Here is a 26,934-nt window from a genome sequence, read left to right as displayed (position 1 = left end):
TGCTCGTGCTGGTGTGGAATGAAGCACAGAAGCCCCAGCCACGGGGCTGGGCTGCAGGACGTGTGTATCCCGATTGAGGGAGCTGGGTATCCCGATTGAGGGAGCTGGGTATCCTGACTGAGTGAGCTGGGTATCCCGGCTGCGGGAGCTGGGTATCCTGACTGAGTGAGCTGGGTATCCCGGCTGCGGCAGCTGGGTATCCTGACTGAGTGAGCTGGGTATCCCGGCTGCGGCAGCTGGGTATCCTGACTGAGTGAGCTGGGTATCCCGACTCAGTGAGCTGGGTATCCCGGCCGAGCGCTGTTTTCCTGCGGCTGAGAAGCGTGCGAGGGGGCTGCTGAAGCTTACATTACTGCTGGGGCTTCTGCAGCGCACACGTTAAAATCGGTTAAAAGTATTAAACCGAAAGTGAATGGTCTTATTCTGGCGTAATTGGTTGAAAAAGTCCCTGTGGGGATGGGTTTGCCTGAGGGGTGGCTGGCTGGGAGCGGAGCCGCGGGGCAGCGGGAAGCAACGGCACCGGGAAAGGCTTCAGCGACTCGAGGTGCGAAACTTCACCTCGAAATCGCTACCTGCCGGCACCTCTGCCCGAGGGCGGGAGCCGGGCGAGGGTCCGGCGGCAGCGGAGGCCGGAGGGGCGCAGGGGCTGCGGGGCGATGGCTCCGAGCGGGGACCCCCGCCCGCCCCCACCCGCGCTGCCCGGCGCCGCCGCGCGGTGGCGCCATCGGCCCGGAGAGCGCCTCAGTGCCCCCGCCGCGCACCGGGCACCCCCGCCCGGCCCCCCCCGCTCCGCCCCGGGCAGGGCGGCGGCACCGCCGGAGAGGGGGCGGCGGGCTCGCCCCGGGACGGGCCGGGCCGGAGCCCGGGGCGCGCTCCTCCCTGCGGCGGCCCGGGGGTGAGAGCTGCCGTCGGGGCGGGAGGAGGAGGAGGGGCCCCGGCGGCGGCGGGCAGAGGCGCGCATGGAGCGGCCGGGGAGCAACGGGAGCTGCCCGGGCTGCCGGCTGGAGGGGGGCCCGGCGGCGAGAGCCGCCACCGGCCTGGCGGCCGTGCTTATCTTCACCATCGTGGTGGACGTGCTGGGCAACGCGCTGGTCATCCTCTCCGTACTGCGGAACAAGAAGCTCCGCAACGCCGGTGAGCGCGAGGCGGGCGCGGGGCGGGCGCGAGGGGCGGGCGGAGCGGCCCCGCACCGCGCCCCGGGCTCCGCCGCCCCGGCCCCGCATGGCCCCGCTCGTGGCGGGGCGGGAGCCCGCGGGGGGCGGCGGGGGCACAACCGCAGCCCCGCACCGGGGCGGTGAGGGCATCTCCGCCGGGGAGCCCCGGGTGCGATCTGCCCCGGCCAAGGGCTCCGAGCTGCCGCTGAGCCGGAGCAGTGCCCGCCCGTCGCTTCTCTCGGTGACCGGGCTGCCGCCGGGTTCCCGGCTCACTTTCTGCCCGTCCCGTCCTGTCCCGTCCCGCTGCTGCTGCTGTCCTCCGACTTTTCGAAACTTTTGTCCCCCAGAGGCAGCTGCAAACGGAGGAGCCAGCTCAGGTAAAACCCACGTCCCTTCAGCCGACCCGCGCTGGGAGGAGCGGGGCAGAGGCGCAGGTGAGGACGACTCCGAGTGCCGCGTCAGGTGCTGAGCGAGAGCGCTCGGGTTTTTAAGTCGAGTCCATTACAACGCTGTACAGTTGCTTTTGTGTTCCAGCCTTTCAGTGTTTCAGTATTTTCATCGTAAAGCTGCTATACTGAAAGCAGAGTGAAGAATTTGCATGTTTTTTTCCCCGGGTAATTTGGAAGTCTGCTTTGTAGCCTTATGTACTGACCTCTCAAATGAATTTATCTAGGAAAATTTTTAAGCTGATATTATTAAATATTTTTAAGAAGGATGTATTATTTGAGGGTGTAAATTTCTTTCCTTCAAAGTCTTGTTATTTTAGCAAATGAATAGTACTGGATATCAGTCTTAACAGAGAAGTAATACTGGATATAAGTTGCTCTGTAAGGAGTTTCAAGTAGTCTCTGCAGTGCTGCTTAAATTGTACCATAGAGTATGAGGACTATATCACTGTCTGCTTTTATAGAGAGACATAAAATGACCCTCAGTTTTATAGCTTGTAAAAAGGCTTTAATTAAATATCTCTAGTGTTTATGATGTGCAAGTTACAAGTATTTTGGGATGCTGATTTGTCACTGTCTCTCTCAGTCTCCTGTAAATATGCAGTAACTCAATAGAGTTCAGTAAAAGTACCTGATAGATAAGGCTGATGGGACAATTTCACTCCAGTGCCTCTAACATTTGATTGATTTATTAATGATAGAAAGCAGAGAAATGGCCATTGGCTTGGGCAGCCACTGGGTGCAGTGACCTCAAATAGTGAGTTGCTTTTTAACTGGTACATAAAATGCTGCCTGTAGCACCCACAGTACACAGACAGGCTGTACTGGGTTTATGAGAACTGCAGTATAGCTGGAAAAGGTATTTGCTGTTCTCTTCAGCTTTGCTTTAAAATGTGGGTGCTGTGAGCTTGTAATCAGTGGTTCTGGGGAAGAAAAAGAAGCACCCTACCCTTGTCCCCAAGATAACTAGCTGTTTATCTGGCTGCAAGCAGATTTGAAGCTATTAACTGCTTTTATTACCTTTCAAGTCGTTGATCACTTGAATGCATTTCATGTTTTAAGACTGCCTCCACTGTGAGTTGAGTTAAATCTCCCGTGAAAGTGAAAAAGAACAGCTTTGTGTTGAAGTGATTATGGAGATATTTTCCAGATCTTAGTCCCTGTCAGTAGCCTGTTGTCTGCTCTCTGTACAAGTTGTTGGCATGTAAGAATAAAGTGAACACAAGTGCAAATAGTGCTAACCTTCCTGATTTGAGGGGACATGGCTCTTGTTGCACACAGAACTTGAGTGCAACTAGTGGGGAATTCAGTGTGACAGACTTTGAAGCAGTGGTAGGTCCCAAGACCCATCCTGCTTTGTTCACCTGAGCACTGTTCCTCCTTCAGTCACAGCCTAAACTGGGAATGCCTGTGCTAAATCAAGGGGTTCAGCAGCAGGAGGGTGAGGCGGTCAGGCCAGTGGTGGTGCTCTGAAGTTCAGTAAAGTAAAAGTCTAACCTGCATCTAAGTGTTGTCCTCTTGTTTTGCTGATAAGATCGTACGTGCTTAGGGTGTTCAGACAATACTGCATCTCTCTGTGTTGGGAAGTAAGCAGTCTGTCAGGCTCCCTGGACTCAGGACAAAAAGTCGGGGATCTCAGCTCAGTTCATGCTCCTCCTGAGGTGCGCAGCCACGTGAATGAGAGGGGCTCATGTGGAGCCCAGCAGCCAGATTAAAGTCCTTTGGACAAAGAGTTTATCTGCTCATGTGCAAATATACCCTAAGCCAGTTCAATAAATGAAAAGGGCACCTGTGATGGCTGTGTCAGCTCTTGCCAAATCCTGGAAGCACCAAGCTCTCTGTTTCTGGAGCAAGCTCACGCAAGCTCATCCAGCTGGAGCTAAAACTTTATTGTCAGGTTAAGCTGGATTCAGGCTGGGATGGGTAACTGGCACTGCTTCAGTAGCTGTGGTGGGTGATCGCTCTTGTGAGGGTGCGGTTTTTGGTCCATTCCCCTGGACCTTCCTGAAGTACTTGTCACTTCAGCACTGCCCACAGCTACAATGGCACATGCTTACAAGAGTGTGACTGCTGGCCAGGATCTCACATCAGTATTTGCCTGGAGCTGAACAAGGGGAAGGAGGTGGGTGGTGCCTGTGCAGAGGAAACTGGGATTCACTGAAAGCCCCAGGTGTCCTTTGTGGTAGACAGTTCACATCCAGAGCTGACTGTTCAGCCAGTCACGCTGGAGAACTTCTGGTGTTAGGCTTTCCTACATCCAGCTGCCTGGGCAGTTGGAGATATTTGTATGGTCAGAGAGGTTCAAACAAAGCTCCAGGCTTTGGTCTGTGTATCCACGGTGCGGGGCAATTACATGATTGAGGGTGAAGGGTGTGAGGAATAACCCTGCTTCTCTCACAGGAGAGAAGTCTGTGTATCTTTATGGGAGGGATGAAATTTTTTGGCAGCTGAAAACTTTAACAAACCTGACCATCCTGCTATTGCCCTGGGCATTCGGGGAGTTGGGAAGAACCAGAAGTTGCCTCTAAAACTTTCCAAGAGAAAAGTTTTCTACTTTTCTTACTTTACACTACTTTTCGTTCCATCTGGGAAGGTATAATGTATGTAGATGTGTCCACTGTTGTTACTGGAAGGTGCTCAGAGTGCTGAGCACGGATCAGGACCCAAGTAAGAAACAATGATATTGAGCCGTTTATAAAGTGGCACGTGCGGGATCAGGACCAGCCAAAGGCTGCTGGCATGGCTGAGTTTACAGCTTTCCATCCTGGCTCTGGCCAGCTTTACAAGTGTGAAAATCAGCTCTAAAACCAGCCAATATTTTTCAATGAGTTAGCCTGCTCCCTAGGCAGAGGCTCTGGCAATACCCTTCTCTAGTTCTTCTGAACTCGCTGCAAACTCAGGCACACAGCCCAAACATGCATTCTCCGTGGAAACCCACGCCTCCCAGCAGTGCTGCCTGGAGCTTTGTGTGCAGAGAGCAATTTCTGCTGCCTCACAGGCCCTTTTTCTTCTTGGGAACATCATCTCTGGGGATCCAAAACCTCTGTAGGGGCAGGCAGTGCAGGTACAACTCCAATGAGGTCACTGGGCTCAACCGGCTTTTAATCCTCTGGATATACACTACACGGCTGTTTGCATAGCGTGGGGGATTTTGTTCTTGAACTGTCACCCCAGCCAAAGTTGGGGGTCACACAGAAGTCTGTATGTGTTATGTCAACACAGTTACTTTTGTCAGCCAAATGCAAACTCTCAGAAGAAATACTGGATCTGTTTGACAAGCCCTCCAGCCATAAAACTGTGTTGACTAACGGGAGTTGTGTTTCCATCCCTGAGCACTGGCCGCTCCCTGCCCTGCCGGGAGCACGGGCAGGGTGACCAGCCTGCACTTCCCGGGTCAGCCGTTTGCCCTCTGGTAATACTGGCACCGTGCTAAGTTTTTGTTTGCTTGAGCAGGGCTTTTTATTTATTATTCCAAGACCTCTGGAACTTCCTGGCTGGCCTGGGACATGCTTCTGATTTGGGGTTTTTTTTTAAGTCAACGTTAGAAATTTGGGTGAGCTCCTTCACAGGCTCTGAGTGCAGGTTTTCTTACAGATGTGAAGGATGGTTAGCAGATGGTGTTGGGGATCTTCCTAACTCACTTCTCAGAGAATTTTGCTATAGCTGAGATTTAAGTCATCCTTATTTGCAAAGATAAAAAGTAATGCTTATACTTTCTACATCCTCTATATCAGGGTACTTTCACTGTCCTTTTTTAGCATCAAGCCTAATGTATTGATAGATTGTTGCTTTTTTCCTGATATACCTATTGCCTCTAGGTTTTTTAAATATCTTTTAGCTTTATTTATAAATTGTGTTGATTTCTAGCTCTAATTTTGTAGTGGATTTTTGATTTGTTGCATACTTAATTTTTTAAAAATTTGGCTCTTAAAAAATTCCTATTTTAAACCACATAATTTTTTTAAAATATACTGTTGCTTTTCTTGGTGGGAAGGAGGGCTCTACTAAGGCATCTTTAAACATCCTCCAATAATCATTGTCACACTTACTTATATTTAGGTGTTTTCTCTCAGTTATTTTTGTGTCTGGTTCTTTCTAGTTTTGTGAAACTGACCTTTAGGAGATGTTGTTTTGGACCATGTTCTCTTTCCTTACCTCAAATGTAGTTGAGAACTGTGATTGGTTTTCTTCCAGTTACTGCAGGATTTCCTTGTCCTAGAAAGCTATCTAGTGTATGTAGGTGTTGAGATTTTTTTTTTTTAATTTTTTTTTAGGACCACAAACCCTCCAGCATCTGCTACAAGACTGAAATTACATCTCTTCTTGCTGTACTTTGTGGGTAGATGCTTCAGGAGCTGCTCATCTGTTCCACTGATTCACTTGTCTACAGCAAACTCCCACCAGTGCTGCTGATGTACCCAGCCCATGGCCCTCTGAAATTAAGGGGGCACTGCTGCAGGTGGCTGGGCTTTCGTGGGGGGGCTCTGCTGAGGGAAACAGGCTGTGTGTTGGTTTAACAGTAGGAGGTTGCTGGCACTACAGGGTCTCCCCTTCCCCACCTGCTGGGTGCTCTGATGTGGAAGGGTGGCACCCAGCATCCCCTTGCCCTTCAGCAGGGATGGGCACCTGTGACATCACAGGGGTGAGCTGCTGACAAATGTCTCTGCTCTTGAGGGGGGATAATCCATGCCAGTGGTTGCTTTTAGCTTTGTTACTGACTCACCAACTAGTTGGTGATGAGTTTGCAATATCAAGCTGACTGCCAGTGCTCCTCCCTGTGGCACCAACCATGGGAATGGTACCTGCAGCATTAGGGCTGCTCTGGAGAATCCTGGCTGGGGCTGGGGCTGGGGCTCAGCACAGTGAGGGCATGGGCTGTAGAGCTGGTGCAGAGAAGTTGTTGGAAGTGGTCTCTTGTGGGGGTGTACCTGAGTGCAGCTGGTGGGCTCTGGGAGCAGCAGAGCAGGAGTGCAGGTGGGGATGGATCTGTCCCTCTGCTGCAGCCCCCTGCTCCTGTGGCTCTGCAGGGAGGTGCTGGAGTGGGGTCGCTGGCTGTGGGAGGTGGGAGAAGCGGGAGTGACAGGGGATGAAACTTTTGAGAAAATCAATTTGGATTAAGGTGAGTGTGAACTTTAAGTGTAATAGGAGCGTAAAGTGGAGAACAGTCTTGACCTATCTTTTCCTAGATGTCTTGCACTGTGAGACACAGAGACATGGCATTTGTTTGGGCTATGTTGGAGCCACAGGCACAGCCCCATGGCCAAGCTGATTTGGAGAGGTCTCTGATGGCATCACCTTCACCTGCTCCTGCGTTGGTGAGGGTTCAGGTTGGATTCCCATCCAGGCCCTGGCATATCCCACCTTCCAGCAGTGCTGCTCTGGGCTCCTCCTGGGCTGTGTCCAGAGTGCCAAGGAGGAGGCTCAGCCACTGTCTTGCTCTGAGTGGTGTTTGTGGCCCTGTGCTGTGCTGCTCCCATGCTGTGCTCCTCCCATGCTGTGCTCCCAGAGCGCCGGAGGAAGCGGCAGCTCACTCAGGCATGAGCAGCTCCTAAGTTGGTTTGTAGCGCAGTAGCTTCAGAAATATTTCTAAATTGGTCCTTCATGCAGCTCTGTTTGGGTTCCCAAGGGGATTCCATCCCATCAACTCTGTGAGGTCAAAGCTACTGGTATTTGGGTTTGCTTTATTTCTTTTCTATTTTTTTTTTGGGGGGGGGGGGGGGGGGGGGATAAACTCTTTATGTAGATGAGAGTATTTTTAGGAGTGCTGGATCTCAGGAGCCCCTTTGTGAAACTCTGTAACTCCCAGCAGAAATTTTTGCTCCTCCCACTCCCAAACCCCAGTTTGGAGTAGGACTTAAACACAGCACTGTAAGTCATGGATGTGTGGTTAGGGAATGGAGTTGAAGCACTGTTAGTCACTCAGTAAGTCAGCAGTGCTCAGCATGCACTTCAGGTGTACCAGTAGTTTGGGAGCCAGATGGTATGTGGTCAAGTGATAAATACATGATTTGAAAGGAATGAATCAGGTTTCCACTAGAAACAGTAATTTTGGCATTTCTGAACTGAAGAATATTTGTCTTTGCAGTGTTTGACAAAAGTTCTGTTACACACGTAGGTCTCTATAAAGTTACCCACAAATTAGTTGAAACAAAAATACTGTTATTAGGCAGATTTATGTCTTGTATCACGTAAAGTAACACCCTGCGTCCCCAGAGGGCCACCCTATGGACCTTGCAACAAGAGAGAAAGCCATGTTCAGCACAGTGCTGAGCTCCTGTTCTCCCTTTCTTAATTCCTCCAAGCCCTTTGCCCTTCCCTGTCTCTAGCAAAGGCTTTTCTTCTTTTCAGCCCCAAAGAACATTGCTGCTCCAGGACTTGATGTTCCTGAAAGATTTGGAGAGCCAAGTACTGGCATAGATAATGGTAAATAATTAATTACCTTGCAGACCGTCCTTCAACACAAGCTGGAATGTGTTTCAGGAAGAGGGAAGGTGGGCATACATGCTCAAAGTAACTGCTCCCTGTGATTAATTAAAAGGCTTAGAAAGACAACTGTCATGTCATGGTCTATAAATAAAATGGAAATTAATTCAGAGATGGGTTTTCTATGCTCTTCCTTTTTTTTTTTTTTTTCATTTTGTTTGCATTTTGTTGTTTGCATTTTGTTTGCTTTTCTCTCTCTGTGCAGGATGTTTAATTCCTTCCAAGTCTGTCCCACAGCAGAGAATAGGGGTGGAGGAGAACAGGACAGTTCTTTGGGTTGGTTGTCAAGGAGAAGGCTGTGCCACAGTCCCGGGACAGTCATATCCCCAGCAGCCCCCAGTCTGATGGGACTGCTTTTTCTGGAAGATGTAAAAGGAAGCCTGTGGTGTAGCTTTCTCATGTTAACTCTCCTCATTCCTGAAAGCTGGAATGAGGACCAGTGAGTCCCTGTCTTCTGAGACTGTCCCCTTGATGCCTTGTGTTGAGAGACCTCAGATCTTGCTTTGTTGAACAATGCCCAGCATCACCTTCAGGTGTGATGTTTACAAATGCTGCAATGATTGTAGGGGACTGAGTCCCAGCTGCCCTGAATCCCTGCTTGTCCTTTGACATGGATGCAATGCTTGTGGGCCTGGGGCAGGAGGATGCACAGAGGGTAAGGGAGGAGGGGGATAAGTGGGAGTGCTAATGGAGTGGTGATGGGATGTACCAAGCACAGCAAAAGCAACCAAGGGCAGGCAGTGGGATGCTCAGACTGACCGAGCTGCACCTCTTCCCCATCCTGAGGGGAAAGGTGGGGAGAGCTGGAAGCTCTGTCTGTTGCAGACATTCATGTTTTGCAGAAAGGGTAGATGGGCTCAAGAGACCCTGGTGTTTTCTGGGAGTGAACCCCAGCCCTGTAGTGCTGAGCAGGTACACAACCTGCCCCGTGGGCTTTATGAGCCATAACTTAAATGGAGTTTAATATATTTCATCTTACTCTTGGTCTGTTGTCTGGCCTTCAGATCTCAACTGTGAGTTTTATTTCTGCAGATATTGCAATAGAAAATACATCAAATTGAATCTTAATGGGATGGGTGAAATCCACAGGAGAGTTACATTTGGATGCATTAGGAAATGGAGCCCTGGCCTGTGCTGCCCCAGGGAATGCTGCCTGACAGCCAGGTGGGAGGGAGCAGCCCCCACAGTGTGCCCACAGCTGCCTGCATGAGCCAGGATGGGGGTACAGGGCTCCTCTGGTGGCTTTAGCTCTGTCCTACTTGTGAGGAGATTCAGAAGGAGCGATTTAGGAAAAGGAGATGTTCTCCAGGCCGTCCAGGATTTTCCAGTGATTTGTGCAGAGTAACTAACTTTCTCTCCTGTGTGCTGCAGGGTGAGGAGACCTGTGACCAGTGAGATGGTCACTGCAGCTTAAGCTATCCCTGGACTTGCATACAAACATGGCATAGGAGGGTTTGTGCAGTGAACAGCAGGTAGAGAAAATAAGAGAGAGTAGAAGATTGGAGTCCTGGTCCCTGGAATGGATTTGGGCTCTGCTTTTAGGGTAGAACTACTGGAGACTGGGAGATGATGATCTGTGCTCAGGGCTGGCTCTTCTGCACCCACCCAATCCATCTACTTGTCGTCTGCTTGCATCTGCTGGCCAGTTTCAATGGCAAGAGCCATCAAGATCTCACTGTCCCACTTCTTTGGCCCTCAGTCCCATCTGCAGGCTGCTGAAACGCCTCTGCCCAGCTGTTTTAGTGGTTTACATTGGCCCTCCCACTGCATTTGTCAGCACTTGGCTTTGGGGCTTCTGTGGGCTGATGGAGGGTCCCTGGCTTATAGGAGAGCAGGGTCAGGATCAGCAGGAAGGATCCAGGCTTGCCTGTGTGCTGGTGGGGGAAGAGCTGATGGGAACTGTGTTTTTAAGGCACAGTGATTGAGGAGGGAAGGTTTGGGGAAGTCAGGGGAGGTGTGTGAGGCTCCTGCTCGTGACCCTGAGGGAACAGTGAGACAGGGATGGCAGCGTGGTGGTACTTCCCTTGTGCTGCTGTCGGTTTTTCTTGGCTGGTTTCTAGGAAAATGGATTATACCACATTTAAAATATTCACTACTGGACTTAATAATATCTCAAAAATAACTTAAATGTATTTCTTTCAGAAATAGTATTCCATGGAAATCCTTTCTGTTTATCTGCTGGCGTTGCCAAGCATGTCCTCCGAAACCAACATCCACGCAAATCATTGCTTTTTTAAACAGAATGGGAGAACAATAGCCTGTGTCGTTAGCCTGGCCCCGTGCTGTCTGAGGACAAGGGCTGTGCGTTGTGTCATTCCCTACCTGCAGCTTTTCCCTGAAGTTGTCTGGGCCATATCTCTGTGTTGGCGCTGCCAGAGGCGCCTTGGGGAGCAGAGCCAGGGCTGAATGGCTGGGCAGTCTTCCTCTGCTACTGCACATTTGCCAGCTGAGTTTGTTCTTCAGCCTCTGTACCTATAGAGACAGTTCTTCAATCTCCACATGTCAAGATCCTCCCTCCTCTGGAACTTGCTGAACATTGTCTCAGTTGTGGAGTACTGGGAAGGTGGTGGAGATCTCTCAACACTGGCCTGATGTCTTCTCTGCAGAGCTGACGTGAGCCAGCCCAAATAACAGTAAACCCCAGCCCCTCTGACTGATCGCCCAGGCAAGTGAAGTAGCCCAGCCTTACAGCACCCCCAGGACAGGCCTGTGGCTTCTCTGTGTGTTCAGGGAGGAGGTCAGAGCTGAAATTCAGGAAGAGTTTGGCCAACAGCATCATGAAGATGTGGGCATAATGGTGCATTAGCTTTACCTCAAGTGCAGGAAACACCCTTTCCAGTTCCTGGTACAGAGATTGAAAGCAAGGCATGACAACATAGAATATTTCTGGAAGAGGCTTCCAGTAGCATTTGGAGTAGTCTGGAGTTGCCAAAGTTAGTATTTCTGCTTTTCTCTCAAGCTCCCCTCTTACCTCCACTCTTCTGACTCCTGGTGGAAGGCAGATCATGCTCACACTGGCAGTATCTGTTAACATCTGACTGAAAAGATCTGTCTTTTCTGAGTTTGGCACTATTAGCTTATTTACAAATGGTCAGTATGGTCTCAGCACCTCAATAAACAGCAGCAGCAAAGATCATAAAATCACAGAATGGTTTAGATTGGAAGGGACGTTTAAAGGTCATCTGGTCCAACCCTCCTTCACAGAGCAGGGACATCTACAACTAGATCAGGTCACTCAGAGCTCTGACCGATCTGGCCTTGAGTGTTGCAGGAATGGGGCACCTACCACCTCTGGGCAACCATGCCAGTAGCTCACCATCTTCATTGTAAAAAACTTTTTCCTAATATTTAATCTGAATCTGCTGTCTTTTAGTTTCAAACCATTACCCTTTGGTCCTAGTGCAACAGCCCTTGCTAAAAAGTCTGTCCCCATCTTTCTTACAGACCTCTTTAGTGCTGTAAGGTCTCCCTGGAACCTTCTCCAGACTGAACATGCCCAACTTTCTCAGCCTTTCCTCCATAGGAGAGGCATCCCAAAATGAAGACGACTTGAAGAGTTAGCTGTCCTCTGCTTTCCATAACTGGTTCTGCGTCTTTTCTTTCTGGCCTTTCCAAAAATATTGGCAGCATCTCTGTAGTTTTAGTGCTTTGCTTTGCATGGAGAAATTAAGCTAGAATGAAGTGTGCTGGTGCCTTTAATGTAGAAGTACATGTTGTCAATGCAGAGATTGTAACTGGGCTTTTTCAAGGGAAGACTAAAAATGAAAAAAATACTTTCTATTGTACCTAAGATGTGAGCATTAAGTCAGTGGTGAGCTCTGCCTTTATGGCTTGTGTCTTAAACTGATTAGTCAAAATTAATTGGACTAAGTGGAAAGCTTGCTGACAAAACACTTTAAGAGTAGGTGTAGCTGATAGGCACCAAAATGGTCAGACATTACAGTATGGATTGCAAACTTTGCCTCTGCCGTGCTCATCTGTGGGAGTTTCTGTAGGGAAGACAGAAGTGTGGTGCGAGGACTTGCAGAAAAACACAGGTGTGATGGGAGAAGGAGGAGCATGTGTGATGGAAACAGGGTGGATACGTCTGGTGGGAGGCTGTTGAGCAAATCCCTGCCTTGGAACAGTTCTGTCTGCTGAGAGAGCAGTCAGAGCAAGGAGGAGCAGCAGGAGTCACAGCTCTGCTGTCCTCGACAAGGTACAAGTTTACAGTTCCTTCAGATGAACCACTTGCACTCCTTGCTGAGCTATATTGGGGCCCAGAGCAGTTCGACAAACCCAGCCTGCTGGAAGGTGCCCGACTTCCAGTCTCTTCTCACCTAGGTTAGGAGGATTGAACATCTTGGCAACATGTACTGGTCTTTTGGTCCTTCAGGGATAGAATTAGAGAATGGTTTGTTTTGGAAGGGATTTTAAAGATCATCTCATTCCAACCCCACTGGCACTGGCGTTATCCTCATAGGAAAACAGAGAATTTGTAAGGCAGTGCACTCTTGTTCCTGACAGATGCTGATGAGCCAGTTCCTAATGACCCAAGACTTTGCTGGGGACTCCATTGGGCCCAGTTTTCAGGAGAACAGCTGCAGTGAACACAGCATTCCCTGCCTGGTCTAGACTTGCATGGAAAGGTGAGGCAATGCTGTCTGCCACCACCTTGCTCCAAGTCCTTTCAAAAAGCAAGTCAGGACAGAGAACCTGGGAACTGACTTGAGGGAAAACCTAGGTGGGAAAACCAGGGTTTCCATGCAAGGCAGTGAGGAAGTAAAACTGACTTGCCTAATTAAGACAATAGACTAATTAGCTAACGAGAGAAGTCTTTTCAGTGTGGATGTACCATTGGAAGCCATTAATTAAGAGTCTTGCTAAATCCCAGGCTAGGCAAAGCCTTTGATAATAGTGTGCAAGAGCAAGAAATAGCCAGCACTGTGGCCCTTAGCACACACACAGCCTTCTCTGCCTTCTCCATGGAGTCTTTAAAATAATAAATTTGCTGTGGAATAAATTATACAGATATGGAAACAGCAGTGGGGAAGCAACAAACAGGGCTTACAAGGAGCTAGACCGTTTCAGTCTTTCTGTGGCAGCATCTGTTCTTTCTTACTGGTATTTTGACTCCAGTTCTCTCATTTGTTATTTCCTTTTTGAGACAAATTTCTCCCAGGAGAGGCTGGTTTTCTTCTGATTGATCGTTAGTGTTGCAAAACCAGTTGCTGCTGCTGGGCTGTTCCCATTGCTTTGATTGGACCAGTCTTTAACAGTTTCCTCTTACCTTAAAAGTGATTCTTTTAATTATTTGTAACAAATGTGTAAAGATACCAATTTTTCCTCCCATGTGGAATGAAGACAAATGATCAAACTCTGACACCTTTTTCCTGGAACGTGATCCTGGTTTGCAATCAACTCTTCTATTTTTCTCTGCCCTGTTTTTAAATGAGTTTCAGTTCCTGGTTATCAATAAAACTGTCTATGGCCTGGTCTGCAAGAGAACTTGAGAGGAACTTTTTACAGAGAGTGTAGGGACAGGACAAGGGGGAAGGGCTTCAAGCTGACAGAAGGCTGGTTTAGATGAGATACTACGAAGAAATTCTTCACTATGAGGGTGATAAGGCACTGGCACAGGCTGCCCAGAGAAGCTGTGGATGCCCCATCCCTGGAACTGTTCAAGGCCAGTTTGGACTTGGCTTGGAGCAGCCTGGTCTAGTGGAAGATGTCCTTGCCTGGGGAGTTGTTGTGTCGAGCCCTTGGCCACAAGCTTTCCTTATCTGGGCTAAAATTCTCCTAAAACTGGAATGGGAGGATACAGCATGTCAAAGAAGAGGAAGTGCTGAGCAGCCCTTTGTTGAGTTTAGATTTCTGCCCTGGAAATGTAAGACAAATTCATTCTAAAATAGAAAGCCAAATGGTTATTCTGCACCATGTCGTGCTAGAAAAGCACTTCTTTTTCTAAAGATGAAGAGACAGAGAAGCCAATTCCTGCAAAGCATTCATTTTATGTTTGTCCTTTCACACACCCTTGCTTCTCTGATTCTGCTGAGACTGATCTTTCACCAGGGAAGTGAGGAAGGTTAGGGAAAGGTGTAGTGTGTGGGGCATCTAAATGCACTTGGTTGCAGACTGCAGGACGAGGATGCCAGCACAGGCAGGCACCTGGCAGTGTGTTGCACTTCTTCAGAAACCAGTGACCCTTTTTTGTTCTGAGGGATCTGTTTTAACTCCTGGACTTCCTGAAAGCAGGGTTCTCAGTGTGTGCTGAACCCTTTTAAAATCCTTTTTAAACTGGGTTGGATTCAAATTGGCAGCCCTCTAAATACTGTCAGTAGCTGTATTTGTAGTGGCATCCTGGCTGCAGTGCCATAGCTCTGAGCTGCCACACCAACAGGGACTGCAGGGCTTGGCACCTCCCTGTTGGGAACAAAGGCATTGAACACAGCATATGTTGTGTCTGTGTGTAGGGTATTGAGCGCCTGTCCTGTTCTCCCACTGTGCTGAGTGTTCCTTGGGGGCAGGAGAGTGGCAGAAAACAGAGTGAATTCAGGAGAGAGAATGACTCCAGTCATCCTAGAGCTCAAAGTAGAATTGGAAAAGACCTCCAAGATCATTGAGTCCAACCATTAACTTAACACTGCCAGGTCCACCATTAAGCCTGTCCGTAAGTGTTACATCTACACATTTTTTTAACATTTCCACCTGTTTCACTGCCCTTCTTTGGATGCAAATCACCTGAACATTACTTGAACAAATGCTTGAATGGCTCTGCTCTAATAGGAAGATAGGTATTTTGCAATCATGCTAAAACAATACTGTATAAAAGTCTTCTAATTTTGGACCTTTTGTCCTGACTGGTGCCAGCTTTAAAGAAGGTGAGGTCTCTGCTGAAGTGGCCTTGAAGTGGCACAGGAATAGAACAGGGGAAGCTGTTGTGGAAGTTCCCTGCAGTGTTGGTAAAAGGACAGTGAAGTGTCCTTCAGTGGCAAAAGAGATGAAAGTAGCTTTGGCTTGGATACAGCCCCTTTCTTATGCCCCCGCCTGTGATCTCTGTGGCTGTGTAGGTGTCAAAAATGGTTTCCATTTTCCTGTTGTGGAGGGTGTGAGTGGTTAGAAAGCTCCTGTGCTGGCTTTCTGGGCAGCTGTGAACAAACCCCAATGCTATTGATATCCCTGCCACAAAACTGGGCCTGGTAATGTTTATTCTTGTCTTTCACCCTTGTGAAAGGAAGACGGAAGATGTGATTTCTTTAGGATGATGACGAGCTGGGGTCTTTAACAAGAGCCTCCTTCCCAGGGGACTGCTGCCATACCAATACACTTCAGACAGACTATATGCTGCTTTCTCTGTCCTAGACAAGGAGATTTTTAGAGCTGTGCTACCTGGAAGAAGCTGTGTTTGTGTCCATCTGTCCTGGTTTCAGCTAGGATGGAGTTAATTTTCTTCCTAGTAGCTGGTACCGTGCTGAGCTTTGGATTTAGGATGAGAATAATGTTGATAACACACTGATGTTTTAGTTGTTGCTAAGCTTGAGTTAGTGTTTACACTAACTCAAGGACTTTTCAGCTTCTCAATGCTGCCCTGCCAGCAAGGGGGGCATAAGAAGCTGGAAGGGGACACAGCCAGGACAGCTGACCCCAACTGACCAAAGGGATATTCCAAACTATATGGTATCATGCTCAGTCTATAAACTATGGGGAAAGCTGGCCAGGGACCGCTGCTCATGGACTGGCTGGGTATACGTTGTCAGGTGGTGAGCAATTGCATTGTGAATCACTTGTTTTGCATATTCTAATTCTATTATTATTATTACTTCCCTTCCATTTTTGTGGTATTAAACTGTCTTTTTCTCAACACACAAATTTTACCTTTCCCTCTGCCCTTCACTCTCCCCTTCCACTGGAGGGAGAAGGAAATTAGTGAGCTGCTGTGTGGTGTTTAGTTACTTGCTGAGGTATAAACCATGACACCATCCCATCATCTGGCTTACTTTATTTCTGTCAGAAGTGCCCAGTTTGCATTTTAAGAGCTATATCAGGAATAATGCTTCTTCCTTGTGAGTAGTGCTGGTGGTAGGATGTGAAGCCTACAGATCACCCGCCTGTGGAGCTATAGTTTCCCCTCACATCATATTAGTTTCTTTGTCTCATTCCTTCTCCCTTCATCTAAAATTATTTTAGCTTTTAAGTGCATGTCCAAGCTGTGTAAAGCTACTGGCATTCAGAAACTCTCAACCTCCACCACCAAGAGCACAATTCTTCTGCATTTTCTATCAAAAAGTTTATTATAACTCATAGTTCCAGTAACACCTAAGTTTCCAAATGTTTATGGGTTGTTTAAATATATTAAAGTCTATGAATTCAGAGGGTAGATGTCTGCTAATGCATCAGACCTGTTTCTTATGCCTCTTGTACTTCCCTGCCTTCCTCACAATCCTGCTGTATTAATTTCTTCAGGGACTAACAGTGTCTGCCTGTAATTGTGTTGGGAGTATCTTGAGAAGTAAGAAGCCAGATAAAATTCAAAGCAGGACAAGGCAATCTTCATATGGATTTTGAAAGTGCTGTAAGATTATGCATTAAAGAGATCAAGCACCTCTGCTTTTACCCTTTCCCTTCTGTCTGAGTAGTAAATGACCTGCATTAAAACAGCAGAGCAACGAAACACAGGTAGTTGTAAGCAACAATAAGACAGAAATAGAGCAAGAGGAGTCCAAAATTAGTTTGTGAAGCAGCTTGGTGCCTTCTCACTTAAGATCTGTTTCTGAATCATTGTGCAGAGACATAACCCTTTGCCCATGTGAATGGATTTATATAGGGTTTAAAGCTAAAGGGTGAGATCAAGACTGGTGTTTGGGTTTGCCTGCCATGAGTCTTCATCACACTGCCCCCTCTCCTGTGACACTCCCATGGAAGTGGGCCAAGACAGTTTCACTCTGGGAAGCAATGTAAAGCCAATGAGCTGGATTTCACGGCATGGAAAATATTTGCTCTCTTCTGCCAGTCTTCTCCTTCCTTAATCTCTGAATATCTCCATGCATAATCTCATCTGTAATTACAGCTGCACTGGAACCTGAGAGTGTGATACCTATTAATCAGTTACTTAATATTTATTTATTCATATAACTTTCATTGTCTTTCATCTATGTTGAAAACCAGATTTTTATTTTCAGTTGTTCAAAGTCAAGTATTTACAAAACACACACGCAAAACCAACCCTGTTGGCACAGGCACTCATACACCAACATGAGTGAATTGTGTGCCTTTGTCATCTTACCAAAAGTTGCAACTTCTAAAGAAAGGTAAATTGTTTTATCAGTGATTCTGGCAGCTCAGGCAGGGATTTGTATGAACAGCTGTCTTAAAGGCAAAGGGACCAAACAGGGGTGCGTGTTTCAGTGTTGTTCTGAGACAATGCAGACACAGCCAGCCAAATTGTTTGAGCTGAACAATGGACTTTTTGCATACTAATCGATAGCCTGATGTTTTCTTGAAATGTGCTGGTTAACAAAAATAATTATTGCATCACTAAGATACCAATACATCAGAGAATCACAGAATTGTTTAGGTTGGAAAAGACCTTCAAGATCCAACCATTAACCCAGCACTGCCGTGTTCACCACAAAGCCATGACCCTAAATACCACATCTATGCGTCTTTTAAATCTCTGCCAGGATAATGAGATGAAGAGACCGACCCCCACCTGGCTACACCCTCCTTTCAGGCAGTTGTACAGAGTGATAAGGTCCCCCTTGAGCCTCTTTTTCTCCAGAATAAACACCCCCAGCTCCCTCAGCTGCTCCTCATCAGACTTGTGCTCCAGATCCTTCCTCAGCTCTGTTCCCTTCTCTGGACACACTGCAGCCCCTCAGTGTCCTTCTTGTGAGGGGCCCAAAACTGAACTCAGGATTCGAGGTGTGGCCTCACCAGCGCCCAGCACACAGGGACAATCACTGCCTCATTGTTCTAGCTTATGGCTTTAGCTAATTCAATGTTTGATTTCAATTCTAATTTTTCATACCATTCGGATAAAAAGGTTGTAAATCAGGCAATGCCTCTTAACATACATGTGGCTTCATCTCCTGCTCTGAGTAGAGGAAAGGAGTATTATAGGGAGCAGGTGTTGCTCCTGCCAGCTTTATACATACTTGACTGTGATGCTTCTTTTAGGAATGTTTCCTTCTCCAAAGAGCCAAGTAAGAACTGTCATCCTGAAAACGATGACCACTTAAGAAACTGCAACATGGAAATTTCAGGAGAGGGAACAGCATATGACTCTCATAAAGCACTGTGGAGAACAAACAACTATATTTGGTTCCTGGCAATATCTTTAAAAATTCAAATGTGAAGTAGTCCAAGAGGAGCTGGTTGTAGAGCTCTGTACATCATCAGTGATGTACTCTGGTTTTTCTCCAACATCTTCAAGCCAGAACTTTGGAAGAATTTCAGTAGGAAAAGTACACTGTAATTTCACAGTGGTTAAAAAGGTATAATGTCCTGGCAGAAGTGTATCTGGCCAAATTGAAAGACTTTTTTCTCTTCTTCCATGGTGAGTTTTGATTAAGACCTGCTTTGCAACAATGCCAGTAAATCCAAAGCTTTTTTACTTCAGAACATGGAGAAAGGTACTGCAGATTTATTGGCGAGGCTAGATGTATTTTATTAACACCACCATGGGGAAGTCTGATTCTGATTTATTTGCAGAAATTCCACAATTTGGCAGTGCTGTCTGGCAGACTTCCTCTTGATTTTCAGTTGACTGAATATTAGGATTGGCCTGAGTAGAAAGCTTTGTTTGAATGGGAACTTCAGCTAGAGATTTACCTGTGGACATTTTTGAGAACTTAAGGCACACAGGTAAATGTTAAACAGTTTAGAAGAAACCAGTAGTTCCTGATCAATGCACTTAGTGTTCTAATTCAGATATCTGTTAGAAATAGAACTTTTCCAAAAGCTTCTGTCTAAATTTAAATGGACTGTTTATAGCAACCAGCCAGTAATACAATATACTGAGCAAAATGTGCTGAGCATGTGAAGCAAACAGGGTTATTAAGCCATGAATAAATCATTGGTTCAAATCAACTTGCACTAACGATGGTGCCCATTTAAAGGAAATGTACCACGTAATTCAAAGTGTTTCAAAATTTATAATAATAATTACAGTCTTAATCACCAGGAGACAATGCTTCTTTCCCTTGTCGGCAGAGGAAACCTTAGTAATTTAGGACTTCTCTAGATGTAAGACTCTAATTTCCCCATGGCGATCATATCAGACATGTGCCATTGTATGGGATTATTCCCCTCTGCTGAATGGGGAAAGGCAAAGAAAGATTACTAATTTGGCCTTGTATATTGTTTTAGGAAGAGAATGTCTTTGACTCTTAATTTCTGTACTATGGGGAATTGCCATGTCCAGATTTGGGTTTTGGTGTTTAAAATTGGAACAAAAAGTCAAAAATCACTGCAGACTGGAGGTTGATTGCAGCTTGTCAAAACACTCCATTACTGCTGAAAAATGTAAATGTGCATATAAGGTAAAATGGAACTTTTCCATGAGGCAGCTCCTTCTGGCAGTGGTGGCATGGGGCATGGGACCCGATGACCCTCAGGTCTGCTTTGATGTGGCTGTTCTCAGGCTCAGAGTGCTTGTCAACCCTTTGGTCTCCATGAGGTATGAGAAAACACTACCTTAACAGACCTCTGTGGATTAATTCAATGTGGCAAATGCTGATCTTTTTTACCTGGCTTTCTGAAAACTTTTTGCTTCTAGTGGCACTCAGAAAGTCCAAGTCATTTTTTATTGAGAGAGCTGGAAATGCAGGGTACTGAACCAAAAGGAGAACAATCAAAATGTAAGCTTTCTACAGCTCCATGTATCACAAGCCTTTGCATTAGTGCTCTATATGACTCCTGGGGAAGCCTGTTATTTATTGTATTGGACGTAACTATTTGAATTCATACACTTTAGATGTATACAAGTATGTTCCCAATCAAGAGGAAGAATTTAAAGTTACTTAATGAGTGGGTACTTTCTGCAGTTTTTATTTTTTATGGTGCTTGATGCTCTTTATCCTCCTAAAACTTGAAAACAGGACATTTAATGCTGTGGGATGGGATGAGATGGAGTTTGAAAAGTAGAAAAGCACCAGAAACAACTTCTTAACTTATAAGGTTACCTATAATCCCCTGCTAAATCCATCCTTCAAAAACATCTTTAAAGAGATGGTGCTGATGTTTTTGCCACAGAAGCAGTGTGAGTGTTCACGCTTGCTCCAGTACACCAGGATCAGCCCTGTTGGGAATGTCCCAAGCAGCAAAAAAACGGGAAGGAGGGAATTTACCCTCGAGACTTGTCAGTACTGAGAAGGGAAGTACCAAGTGGGTTAGTTTTCCTACACCATCAGGTTTCCCGCTGCACTCGCTTTTCCTTGTCCTTTGCTGAAAAATAGAAGAAAACACCAAGGGGGTGGGATAGAAATGAGAAAGAGAGGAATGGTAAGGATTCCCTTGTCTCTGGGATGTGGATTTATGAGTCTCATAAAATGCTTTTCTGCTTTTCCTAGTGAGAAATAGTCATCCAATTGTGTTATCTTTAAGAGAATGATGATTTATGCTCTCAGAATGAGTGCTATTTCCAGTTTTCCACATCTTTTCAGTGCCTCAGCAACATCTTGTGGAGATTTCTTTTTGCCAAGAAAGGTTGGACCAGATGATCCTTGGAGTCCCTTTCCAGCCTGGTTTTCTGATAAATCACATTATGTGGTCACATTTTATGATAAAATGTGTTGGGTTTTCATTATTTTTTTCCATATGTAGTTGCATGCTGTTCTCCATTAAGGCCTCTGTGATTGTGTCTCTGGGAAATGTGTGTAGATAGGTAATCATTCACATGATACTCCGTGCCAGAGTCAAAATCTGTGTAATTATCTAAATGACTGCACACCCTAAGTGCTATAGAGTTGAAGAAATTTGTAGCTTCTAACCTGGGCTTTGTCAAATACCTAGTTTTGTGTTTCATATTATGTGAGTAATTCACATTATGTCATTCAAGTTTGCAAAATACATCTCCAGAGTATTGGTTCTTGGATTATTAGTGATGAACATTAATCACAATTAAAGGCATGTCATTATTTCAACTTTGGAATTTGTGTCCTTTCAATGTTTATGTTATGTTGCAGCAGCTGCAAACGTTGTTGTAAACACATGACCACATCCATGGAAAGAAATCTGTAAATGATCAGAAGACGACTGAAAGTAGGGTTTTCCTTTCCTAGACTTTCAATGGTGTCAGCAGCACTGTTACCTTCCCAATTCCTTCCTAATTTAGAGAAGAGCCAGCTTTGCCTTCCTTTCCAAACCCCTGTACATGGATAACAATCCAAATTAATCCTGATACCATCTTTATATACCATTTACACATCGCAGGAGAATGCATAAGTGAGGGAGGGTGAATCTTTAGAGAAGAAGGTATTGTCATAGCCTGTAGCTAGTGGGTGTGTGATGTGGACACGTCATCCCGAAACATGCCATAAGATGCACCGTGGTGAGGTAAGGCACAAAGCATCTTTCTCATCATCTGCCCAAAGAGACTGGACCCAACACTTCCAAGAACCAGCAAAATTTGGTTTGTTTTCAGAGGGCTTGTTCCCACGCAGTCTCCAGCACCGTGGCCTGGGTCGGGCTGCATGTTGTGGACAGAGCATTTCAATTTCCAGCTCTGTCTGTAGGGAAATGAAGGAGCATGTGCTTTAAGACCTACTGCTTCTTCTTGCAGAGGTCACACTAGTTCAGTGAGAACTGGGTTTGGCTTCCCATCACACAGCAATCTGAGGGGAAAAATGTGAATCCTGGCTTAAATGGATAATGTGAAATGCAGATGTGTCATTCTGCCTTGCCCTGCTGTCTGCAAGGGCAGGGCTGAGCCTTGTGCTGCTGCTGACAGGGGTCTTGCATGGTTCCCTGAAAGTGTCAAAAGTTGAAGACAAGCTGTACTTTTTGGGTCTCTAGAGAGAGAGTGCAGTGCTCCCACTCTCTGAGTTCCCCAGCATTCCATCCATCCTGGTTCCCTTCCTCCCTCACAACCTGTCTCCTGGGTTTTGTCTTCCCTCAGCCCAATCCTATATGAAAACAATAGAATTGGGAGGGGCTGTCATTTTCCTTCTGCCATCACATCCATCCCAGAACGAATCTGAGGGTGGCTTCTGAGTTTAAAGTGAACCAGCAGCAGTTTTAAGCATTGTCCTGCACATTCTACTCTTACTCCTGATTTTTCTCTATTCATTGAATGCAACCTCACTTTAGAGAGGGAATTGTCCTGCTGACTCTGCAGCAAGCAGGCAGTACAGAAGGAGAAGACACTTTACTCATCAGCTCCCATTGCTTTCATTTGTGATGCCAGGCCTTGTAGTTACATCTGTGAGTTTTGCAGGAGGGTGGGAATCCCAGTCAGTTGGATTGATGTAGGCACATAGTGCAACCTATGTGTTTTCCTCAGCCTTTTTCTCACTTAAAACCCTTTCGTCTTTTGGTTATTCTTGAGCATGTTTCCTCCTGCCCTACTTCATGTCCCAAGTTAAAAATCACCATTAAAGGTTTTACGGGTAACTGCTTATTTCTATTGTATCCTGCAGGCAGAGCTGAAAGGTTGAGAGGAAAGATGTGCCAAACTGGGATTCTGCCTGAGAGATTCTGCCTGAGAGATTTCCTTTGTGATGAAGCATTCTGGCTCCAGACAATTCTTTAGCCAAATTTTCTTTGTCAGCCTTCATTTCAAAATGTGACCAGTTAATACTAGAAGAAAATATGGCCTTTAATTCTTACTCTTAGGTTTTTCCCTGTTGGCTTTCAAGCCAATGAGTGTCTGAAATGTTGAGATGCAGATGCATTTATGTGTTTTCTTCCAGGGAGTGAGCAATGGCAGCGCTGCAGATCCTCAAATGAGAGCAAGATGATAATGTTTTACAGAGGAAACTTTGTTGGTGAAAATGAAGTAATCAATTTCCTAGGTTCTTTTTGCAGAAAAAATTTTTTTCTTTTGTATTGTGAGGAAGAACAAAATACTGGTTTTGACATATTCAGAAATTAAGGTTTTCATGTAAAACTTTATTGGAAAAAAACTACAACCCAACATTTCAGTGTTATAATGAAAGTAAAAGCTTGAAGTCACAGTGAAATATTCTGCTCCCAGATTTCTTCTTGTTTGATGCACTGGAAATTACATTTGCTGAGGTAATGAAGAACAAATTGTGTTGTAGCAGGAGCCAAACAGTCTTGTTCCAAACAAAAGGTTGTTTGTACAACCAGTGTGCTGGAGTGTGCCAGGAAGTATGTGAGGAAGGAGCAGTGACACTCCAGATGCCACACTTCACCAATCCATCCATTTTCAGGTTTTTTAAATTACAAAGTTTATCTTGTGTTTTGGATGGAATAATACAGATCCAGATCAAAACAAGCAGTCTGTCTTCAGTGGCCTGATAAATTGCTCCTAATTTTCTGGAATAGGTTAATTTCATTTAGGTAAGGAAAGGCAAAAAAGCAGGCTTTTCAGAGCGCTGCCAAACAGAAGATTAAGTCAGCATCAAATCCATTAGTCAACCGATTTATCTGTTGGCTAACACCACTTCAGCCTCTTCATCTTAACTTTTTTTTTTTCCCTTGGGTGACAATTGAGGTAACCCACAATTTCAATGCTGTATTGCAGTATTACATGGTGGTTGCTCTGCTTAAAACTAAGTTTACTGCCCTCTTAAAATTTTTTAAAGCAGATTTTATTTAGTTTTATTTTTTCATGGCAACTTTTTCTTCTTCTGTGAATGTACCATTTCTTTGAAAACTCATTTCTGGGAATGCAGTCCTAATCGTTGTTGTAGGCTACTGCAGAACATGCCCGTAGTAGAAGTCACCTCTATTAATTGCACATATTTATGTGTCCATCATTATTCAGTGCCAGCTTTGAGTTTCCTTTCAGGACACCTGTTCCAGACTCCATGGTGTGCTTGCTTGGGGCTGTCTTGGCAGTCTTTGTTTTCCTCATTTTAGTTTCATATGACAGAGGATTGCAGATTCGTCATGGACAGAGGTTCTGGTGTCAGTTGAAGTCTAACCACTGATGGAGACTTTTTTTACCTTCGGGATATTTCTAACATGTCCATCTTTTGTAGATTCTTTGCTAATTCCCTGGTGTTATATTTTTCAAATTCTTTCGAGAAACATATATGGCAACATCTATCCCTGCCTTTGCCGGTGTTGCTGAAGCAGCTAGGGATTTGGGGAAAAGTATTGGTTTAGAGGAGACTTCTGCTAATAACTTCTTGGCCATAAAGAGTTTTCATCTTCTAACCTGAGACATTGAAGGTGAGTTAGTTTCACTTGAAGTTAGCAGCAACCTCTCAGCAGCAAATGTTCCTCTGGTACCATGGAGGGGGCCTGACTCCATAGAGTTGGTGGGAAGAGCCTATGGAATTTAAAGTTGCGTGTGCTACCATTCAGTATTTCTCATCTAAACTCCTCCCGATGTGGGGGATTGTGGGGAACTCCAGGACCGGTACACAGGGATGTGCATCTCCCAGTTTTATCCCACTTCTTTTGGTTGTTTTTGCATATCACAGGCTCCTGAGCCTGCTCTGCACAGGGCTGCATGGAGTGAAGTGTTCAGTGCGGGAGAACTGTCCAAGAGCCAGAAGGTGAGCACGTCGGAAATACTTAAATTTCCATTCTGCCTTCCAGTGAATGACATCCTCATACTTGTAGATATCAGTGAATCCAAGGGAGGCAGATCTTTTGCTGGCAGAGCAGGAAGCTGAAACACGCAGAGGCAGCAGTTTGCTCATGCTACATGGCAATTAACTGGAAAAATCCTTACTCTAAACAAGAATGTGTCTCTCGTTTGTCCTTACATTCAGTTCTTCAATATAAGACTAGCTCTTACTAATTAAATGCAGAATTACACAGTGCAATCACCTCCTGCCCTCTAAAGAAATAGAGAACAAAACCTGTCAGCACTGCACTCCCCCGCTGTGGGATAATCTGGAACTGGCTGGCTGGTTATGTACTTAATTTGCTTGGTTTGTCAGTGTTTATTTGGGGTCTGACTGACGCAAAATCATCCTCTCCCCTCTGGAAATCAGCATCCTTCTGGCAAAATGTACAGCTTGGCTTGCAGGATACTTTTTAGCCACGAGTATTTTCCTATGGTTGCTGTGGTACCTCTACAAAATCAACTCCGGGTGTGACTTGTGTAGGCCTTGTGCAGTCCTGTTCCCCCCGGCAATCCCAGCTGCTTTCATGGTGTAGTCACCAGTCACATGTCACCAGCGCCTGGTGGCATAAAGAATTTGGCAGGGCAGATAACTTGGTGACAGGTGTGGCCTTGACCTCTCTGGGAACAAGGAAACGTGTGGTCTGTTCCAGGATGGCATCGCTGTTGCTGCTAAAGGCCCATCAGCATCCTCCATGTTGAATACTTGCATATTACAAAGTAATATTCTAACACCAAGTGAACAGCAGTAAAATTCAGTCTGGTAAGATTTATTACTTTAATATTGGAGGATTTAAGCTGATACCAGATTAACATATTCATAGGGTTTTAGGGACTACTTGGGTGTTAACTTTTACCTTTTAATCTGAAAACTTTGCAAGGGTCTCGCGTCTCTTCTGCACTAACGCCTCAGTCTGTCTTTGTAAGAGGTTGAATTTCTTTACACGGTGTTTTGTGACTAAATATGAAAGAGGGAAAATGGCCCTTAATTTTAACAAGTTCCCATTTGGTTTAACAGCTGCTGTGAGATCTCTCTTGTCTTTTCGGCTGTGTTTGCCACTTTGGCAGTGTGTTTCTGGTTGTCAGAGTCATACAGAGTTCTAATGAAGTGCAACACTTTTTTCCCTACAGCTGTTATTTGTCATTTGATATAAGTCTGCCTTGTGAGAGTTTTATTCCTGAATAAATGATAAAAGGACAGCTAGTATCAGAAGGCAGTGCTGGCATGAGACTTTCTGCTTTGTTGCTAACGTAGAAGAAGCCATCGCTCTCCTTTTAAAGGATGTGTTATGTGGCTGAATTTGGGAAAGCCTTTCAACTCCTGAGGGAGCCAAAGCCAGCCTCTTCCCCTGTTCTACCCTTTGCTGCTGCCCTGTCCTAATTAGCAGTTAAACTCCCTGCCCTGTGCTCCCAGTGCCAAGCCACTGGCTTCTGGCGATCACTCAGGGTTTGTTTTTCGTTGCAGTGCAGTAAGCACTGTGTGTTTCTCCACTGTGCTCCTAGATGAGGGCCGTGAGACCTGCTGAGTCAGCAGACATCGCCCATGCTCCTTGGGGTTCATCTTCCTCCCCTCCTGGAGCTGGGGAGATGTGGCAGCCAGAGCTGGGTGACGTGATAGCCCGGGCACAGTGTGACCCTGGGGAGGCTCTTGAGTGGTTCAGACTGGAGAGTTTGCTGCGAGAGCTGGGCTCTGTTAGTTTGTGTAAATCTGTTATTGAAGCTGCAAATCCTGGTTCCTGCTAGCTCTGACATTACAAATAACCCCCTGATTCCTTAGCGTACATAGAGAACTCAGCTGAGCTATTTGAGTGTTAGACATTTCACAGTTGTTGTACAAGGGAGTCCTGCCAGGTTGAAGGTGACTCCCATACTCTCAAGATGTTTCTTGAACTGCCTAAATGAATGTGCAACCAACACTGGTGTGCTCCCATGCTTGACAGAGAAATACACATCGTATCACCCCATGCTGCCAGCTCTGGTTGGGAAGCAGAGACTATTTGCCGAACTCTACTCATTAACATGCAAAGGTCTCATCCATTGCCAGCAACGTGCCAAGAAAATTTTTTGACAGAATTTCTGCAAAGATCTTTGTAAGGCACACTTAACCTTG

At 46.0% G+C, this 26,934-nt stretch overlaps 1 protein-coding gene across 4 annotated transcripts in view; it reads left to right on the top strand.

The window, feature by feature from the left end:
- The first annotated feature begins 893 nt into the window (after nt 1-893).
- Nucleotides 894-26,934, top strand: part of GPR50 (G protein-coupled receptor 50) — a 42,757-nt gene continuing 16,716 nt past the window's right edge. The window contains exons 1-2 of one of the 4 annotated variants that reach the window (XM_032123942.1): nt 894-1,134; nt 1,502-1,531. In XM_032123942.1, coding sequence (XP_031979833.1) covers nt 960-1,134; nt 1,502-1,531 — 205 coding nt within the window. In that variant the 5' untranslated portion in view covers nt 894-959. Of the gene's footprint in view, nt 1,135-1,501; nt 1,589-26,934 lie in introns of those variants that run through there. The other 3 variants (XM_032123941.1, XM_032123943.1, XM_032123944.1) reach the window with 3 other exon arrangements.

This window comes from Corvus moneduloides, chromosome 14 (genome assembly GCF_009650955.1).
Source record: "Corvus moneduloides isolate bCorMon1 chromosome 14, bCorMon1.pri, whole genome shotgun sequence".
NCBI classification, from domain to species: domain Eukaryota; kingdom Metazoa; phylum Chordata; class Aves; order Passeriformes; family Corvidae; genus Corvus; species Corvus moneduloides.
Note: the sequence above shows the minus strand (reverse complement) of the source record. Positions and strands in the feature narration are given on the sequence as shown.